This window comes from Hibiscus syriacus, unplaced genomic scaffold (genome assembly GCF_006381635.1).
Source record: "Hibiscus syriacus cultivar Baekdansim isolate YM2019G1 unplaced genomic scaffold, ASM638163v2 tig00111549_pilon, whole genome shotgun sequence".
Classification (NCBI taxonomy): domain Eukaryota; kingdom Viridiplantae; phylum Streptophyta; class Magnoliopsida; order Malvales; family Malvaceae; genus Hibiscus; species Hibiscus syriacus.
The window spans coordinates 3,178-9,851 of NW_024063117.1; the positions used below are offsets into that span (position 1 = coordinate 3,178).

Here is a 6,674-nt window from a genome sequence, read left to right on the forward strand (position 1 = left end):
TTAACGTTCATCTCATTATCAATTTTTTAATAAAAAAAACGAGTTTGAAATATAATAAATAATCATATAATTATTTTATAATATTTAATAATTAAAATACATAATAATATAACACTCTCTTGTTCTATAACTTTTAATAATTTTAGTACTTAATAAAATAATACCCATTCAAATCATTTGTGTACTTTAAAAAAAACATTTGCCAGGAAAAACAAAAATGTAAAAACCATTTTTAAAAAATTAACCACTCCATTAATTAAATACTTAATTAGGGTTTTTGCTTTCACTTTCCTTTCCCCCATTTGTTCCCTGTAATGCTTCAACATCCCAAATTCGTCAATGTACGGAAAGTCCCAGCCCATGAATGTCTCAGCTCCGATCTCTGACCCCGGAACCGACGTATGTGACGATGTTTCAGCCTCGGCGTCCGTTGATAACCACCAAAACATTAGTTACGACGCTCACCCTCTCGACAACGGTATCGGAGTTGAAGGCGGCGCCACCGATCATATGTATGCCACAGCCGCAGCTGCTTCAGCCTCTGACTTGGCTATCGTTCAGCGAGCCGACGATGCAAGCCATCTCACTCTCTCGTTTCGCGGTCAGGTCTATGTATTTGATGCAATTACTCCGGATAAGGTATCGTCTTCCCCTTCAGTCTTTTTTTTTTCTCCCATTAAGCCAAATGAAGGTTTGCTGAAACGCTTGATTTTTGAAGAAAGACGACTTAAATTGAAAAGAAATATAACTTCATTTTCTCTTAATTCAAGTTGTTAAAGCAATATTGAACCTCAACATCAGGCTTCTCATCATTCCTGTTTCTATATCCCCACTCCCCCCCCACACCAATGAAATGCACATTGTAAAGAACTAAAGATTTTCTGCAGTTCCACGTGGTGCTATTACTGCTAGGGGGATGTGAACTGACTTCAGGTCCCCATGGTGTTGAAATGTCATCTCAGAACCTAAGGGTAATTCTCTTAAATTTGTTGAATTTATAAATTGTTTTACATTCTTTGTTTTTTACACTGCTTTCATTCTTAGGGTTATTTGGACCTTCCGAGATCTAATCAACCACACAGGGCAGCTTCGTTAGATAGGTTTCGTCAGAAGAGGAAAGAGAGATGCTTTGATAAGAAAGTCAGATATGGTGTTTGCCAGGAAGTTGCTCTTAGGTGTGCATTTTCCTTCCCTGACATGCAGTTAGTTTAGCTGTCTGTGCTTGCAAAAGTTTCCATCAAATTTCGAACTAGAAAAATCTTTTTATCAATCTTGCAATTGATGTTAACAACTTACCCTTGGAATTAATATAGTGAGTATGGCCCTTTTGGGGTTTGAGGAATTACTGAGCATTAACACTTTGAGAAAAGTATGGCTTATATTGTGAGAGTTATGCTGGTTGTACGTAGGGATGGGCATGGGTCGGGTTTTTGGTCCACCCGACCCGACTCGAGAGCAAGAGAGCCTCCACCCGAGACCCGACCCGACCAAAACAAGTTTTCACCCGACCCAAATATATGACATAGAAACCCGACCCGACCCGAAATAATAAAAAAAATTATTTTTATTCTATAAAACAGTGACTTAATTGAAAAAAATTATATATAGAGGGGTATTATTGTAATTATCCCTAAATATATAGGGTAAAATTATATATTTTTTTTGGGTCAGGTCAGATCGGATTTTTTTCACCCTAAACCCGACCCGACCCGACCCGAACACCACATTAAAAAACCCGACCCAAACCCGATTTTTTAAGAAAAATCCGACCCGATCGGGTCGGGTTTTAATGCCCATCCCTAGTTGTACGGATAGCTGAAGTAAATGATTTTTATTCACACTTTTTTTTAATCTTTTTCTTATCATCTTATGGCCCTTTTCGTTGCTCCTTTTCATGGTTTATGTCATGAGAGTTATGTTAACTCTCATGCGCTACTTATTCTTTCACGTGCTCATTTTCATAGGAGTTTATGACTGTATCTTAAATGTTATTTTATATATGTACTCGAGACACCTATGTAAGAAAACCCATGTATGCTGCACCTTCATTCAAGCAAGCACATTATTTTTGCATTTTGTGCCTCAAGAATATAAGGGTTCTAGTGCCTTGCACCCTTCTTAACTTTGCATTTAATATTACCAAAGTTCTATGATTAACACATTAATGGTTTATTTATCCAAAAATATTGTTGATTTAGGGGGTTTTGTTATTAACCAGAAGTGTAAGGTTTAAGCTGTTACAGTCAGGCAAGTTAGGTGCTTTTATGCAGAAGAAATGGATGTAGTCGAATAAGGGTCTCTCGAGGCAAAAGAAATTAAAGAATTCAAAAAATAGTAAAGAACACTATTTTAGTTCACTGCTCTAGCTGCAAATGCAACAGTAGGATTACATTGACAAATGGGGAAGGATTATACATGTACTAAATTACTAATGATCAAGTAACTGCATAATTTAGAAATATGTATATAGTTGAGTCCATGTAGATTGAATATTGATATCTGCGGTGGTTTATTTTAACTGAAAAGGAATCTTGAAAAACTCATTAGGGACCATCCTTCCTCATTAATAACTTTATATTTGTTCCCATAGTTGCCTAATTTATATTTCTGATTTCTGTGAGTGCTTCAGGATGCAGCGTGATAAGGGTCAATTTACATCTTCCAAGAAGTCTGATGGAACTGAGTACTCGGGTACACAGGACAATGATAAACTATCAGATACTTCATGAGTTTTATACGTCTTTAGAGTGTTATTGTTTATATTTTCTTTCTTTGAACTATGCTATATTTCTCATCTCTCTTTCGTAAGGCATTCCATTTACTGATGTCAGCTTCAAAATTTCCTGGTGAATTCTCAATATAAGTTTATAATAATTGGAGTTATCATATAATGTCATTTTCTACGTTTCCAGGTGTACTCATTGTGGCATCAGTTCAAATTCCACCCCAATGATGCGACGTGGACCATCTGGTCCAAGGTCTTTGTACAATGCTTGTGGACTTTTTTGGGCAAATAAGGTTGGTGTCCCTTCTTGTGTTTTATAGTTCACAGTTCTGGGGTGGGGGTAAAATGTTTCTGCTTCACAAATGCGGACTGAGAAGGTGTCAATGTGCTGTGTCAAGGAAGTGGGCTCCGTCTCCTCTCCCTCAAGGGTTACATTTAAGTTTTATTCCGTTTCTTTTGGGCATTTACTTTTACATTTGCTTTTAATTTTGCATGTGTATCAATGCTTTCCCTTTGCAAAGCATGCCTCATGTTTTGAGTTTTTAACAAGGGAACTTTTACGCAGGGTACTTTGAGGGATATTCCCAAGAAAACCCGGGATCATTCCCCGACTCTATTCGAGCATGTAAGTTTCTTAACACATACACTTATTATATTAGACTTCTTGACCGCCTGTTCTAATTTACCTAATTATTTCATCAACCTAATCTATGATTTGCATTTTCTTATGATAGAGAGATATTGAAGCAAATGACTCAGATCCTGGAACTGCTATTCCTACTTCAAAAAGCAATGTAGTTTCTTCCTCAAATGGTGATGGCTCTGCACTAATTGTCTGTGCTAATATGGCCATTATTTCAGATAGATCTTGATTAGTAAGTTCCTTCGAACTTGTGCTATATGTACAGATATCATAGCTACCTTCATCTGTATACAAGTTTTTCTCCTCCTATTCCTCCGTTTAGGGTACTTTTGCATGAGATTACCTCTTTTAGAGGGAAAAAGACCATTCCGGATGCATTACCCGAAACTTCATCTTATCTTTTATAATCTTGTAGGCCGTATGCTTCAATTTCTTATCCCTCACAAAAATCATCTTAGATGAACTATCTAAGCCTCCTTTTTATGTACTAATCAAATGCCATATTAGTTGATGTAAAAGATGACTAATCTTTTTCTGTAAAAAATAATTGGACTTTATATTTCATTCCCTTTCTTTGTCAAATCCTTGTTCTAATCTATCAGTTTGCTAGTGGTAGGTGGATCTGTGTAAGTTAAATGTATGGAATGCGAGTTTTAATCCAGTTGGTTCATATAACTATCGTTAACAGGTAGCTCTCTGTTCTTAGTTGGGCAGATAGATTTAAACTTATTATCATCTAATATTTTTGTATCAGTTTCACACTTCGGTCCTCTTGTTGTATTGCATATTGTGATTATATCTAGTTACTACTTTTAAAGTAAAAATATCTACCCATTATCTCTACCGTTATTATAGATAGACAACTTTAATGTTCCTTACCGCACGCCTGTTGTTATTTTAATCCAGCCCTTGCAATTTTTAGTTAGTTGTTCCCCAAAATTGCTCACCACTTTAGGGTTCCATCTTTGCCTAAGTTTTCCCAGGACTCAACAATATAGAAGATTATAAGTCACACTGCAATTTTTTTTTTCTCAAACAAGGTACATTGTCAGTTCATCAGTGTGTATAAATATTTTATATGTATATATATTGTATGTTTCTCTAATATTTGGATCATAATTTGTATCTTTAGCCTTAAATTTTGAATTCATTTATCATTTGCATACATGTGAGAATCATTCAAATTTAAATTAAATAGCATTTTGTAAGTATCTGAGTCGATTAACATTCACAGGAATAACTCAAATCTTTTGAAATAAAACTTAAAACAAAGTGAATTAAACGTTTGAATACACGATCCTAAAGGGGCTAAACTTGAATTCATCTTTTTATATATAGGCTATAGGGGTACTTTTACCTCTGAGATTGTACTATATAATCAATTCTAGTCTGTGTGTGTGAAAATACACTTAATTTAGTCCTTGAACTTGTGCATTGTATTAAATTAACCTTTTGACTAACGTTGACTGTTATTATGCTGATGTGGTGGTTCATTATATTGATGTCGTAGTCAATGATGTTAACATAACATGAAAATCTATTGATATTGACCCATCTGTCCACATGTGAACGATGTAGAGGAATAACATTTGTTTTTTTTTTTAAGAATTCAGGCACGTGAACGATGTAGAGGGGTAACATGATTTTTTAAGTTCAAGGGTAACATCGATTTTTTAAGAAGTTAAGGCAATATTGAATTTTTAGGAAGTTTAAGGGTAACATTTGCCCTCAAACTTCGTAAAAAGACCTATTATCCTAAAAACTTCCTAAAAAGCTCAAATATTGTCCATATGCTATATAATCATTGATATTCTGATTGTGACATCAACACTATTTACGACTATAATAGTATAGTAACAATTACCGTTAGTCAGTGTAAAATTGATGCAATCGAGGGTTAAATTGGGTGTGTATTTTTGTGAAAGGCTAAACTGATTGTATGGTACGAATTCATGATAAAAATACCCGTTTACCCTTTTCTGGGTTCATGTAAACTGGGATTCTTCACAAACTGGCCTTCTCCTTGAACACGAACTGTTGGAGTTCAAAAGCTTGCATGTTACCCTTAATTTTATTTGGAAACATTTTCTCCCATCATCAATCTTTTGTGTGATTGAGTATGCGTAAATGTTAACATTGTGGTGTTATAACCCAGAAATTTCATGTAATGCTTGTGCGATTATGTGGGCAAATGATGTTTGTTTAATTTAGTTCTTACTCAAGGATGCTTGGTTTTAAGTATTAATTTGCAAGTTATTTTGGGTTAGACTAAGAAGAATGAATTTGGTTTGATATGTTATTTCATCAAGCTTGAGCTATCAATCGAATAAAATTTAATATTTTAACAAATAATTTGAGTAGCTCATAAATTTATTTGCTTTTTTAAATATATATTTTTAATTAAAAATTTCAAGTTACTCGAGCTTTTTATAAATCTGAGATTGTTATTTGTTTCTTCCTTCTAACATGATATGAAGTTTATACCACGGAAATCCTTTGAAGGGTGTCAAGTGAATGGATTCAATAACGTCGTGCCAGTGCAGATGAAATATGTTTAGATCTTTTTCTTGAATTTAATTTCTCATCCTTTTAAATTCATGACTTAAAACAATTTAATAATAGCCACTTGAATAATATAAGATTGTATTGATAGATTCTCCGTTTTAATGATTTACATTTTTAATTCATATATGTGATTTGATTCACGTCTTAGAAATGAACTCAAAGGGAAAATATTGGAACTTTTGACAACTATTTTTTTATTGCAAAATAAATTATTTAAATGTATTTTACAAAATACAATTTATTTGATTCTAGCTACACAATTATCAGATTTGAAATGCTTGAAGCACTTGGTGTACGAGGCAGGTATTCAATATTAGATAAAGGGCATATCATCCAATAGCAATTATACCAAGCTGAGGACTACCTTCAAATTTTCAGGGTAAATTACGTGTTTAATACTTAAGTTATCAATTTTGATTTGTTTTAGTACATAAACTTATAGGTTTTTTAAAATCATACTTAAAGTTTAGTTTTTGTTTCCTTTTAGTATTCGCCCTTCAAAATTTCAGTTTTTGTTTCATTTTAGTATCCCATTCAAATTTAACGTTAAGTTTTGAAAAAATTGAAAGTTTATGTACGTACCAAAATTGATAGTTTAGGTATTAAACACGTTAAGTTTTTAACGGTGAGGTATTAAAATGAAATGAAAACTAAATGTTCTGTATGATGTAGAAAAAAAATGAAAATTTAAGTATTAAAACAGATCAAATTTGATAATTTAGATACTAAATGCGTAATTTA

The 6,674-nt window shown here is 33.5% G+C and overlaps 1 protein-coding gene across 1 annotated transcript; it reads left to right on the plus strand.

Annotated features, from left to right (window-relative positions):
- The first annotated feature begins 257 nt into the window (after positions 1–257).
- On the plus strand, positions 258–3,950 carry LOC120164862 (GATA transcription factor 25-like). The gene is made up of 7 exons (XM_039174500.1): positions 258–639; positions 888–971; positions 1,045–1,175; positions 2,630–2,725; positions 2,913–3,018; positions 3,291–3,350; positions 3,460–3,950. Exons 1-7 carry the CDS (start codon positions 340–342, stop codon positions 3,595–3,597), a joined length of 915 nt encoding a protein of 304 aa, XP_039030431.1. The 5' UTR covers positions 258–339; the 3' UTR covers positions 3,598–3,950.
- Positions 3,951–6,674: the final 2,724 nt, after the last annotated feature.

Bases quoted from the DNA above. Each gene is read 5' to 3' on its own strand.
- LOC120164862 (XM_039174500.1), top strand. From the start codon at position 340: ATGTACGGAAAGTCCCAGCCCATGAATGTCTCAGCTCCGATCTCTGAC. The intron at 640-887 runs GTATCGTCTTCC...GATTTTCTGCAG, and splicing joins ATGCAATTACTCCGGATAAG to TTCCACGTGGTGCTATTACT. The intron at 3,351-3,459 runs GTAAGTTTCTTA...TTCTTATGATAG, and splicing joins CCCCGACTCTATTCGAGCAT to AGAGATATTGAAGCAAATGA.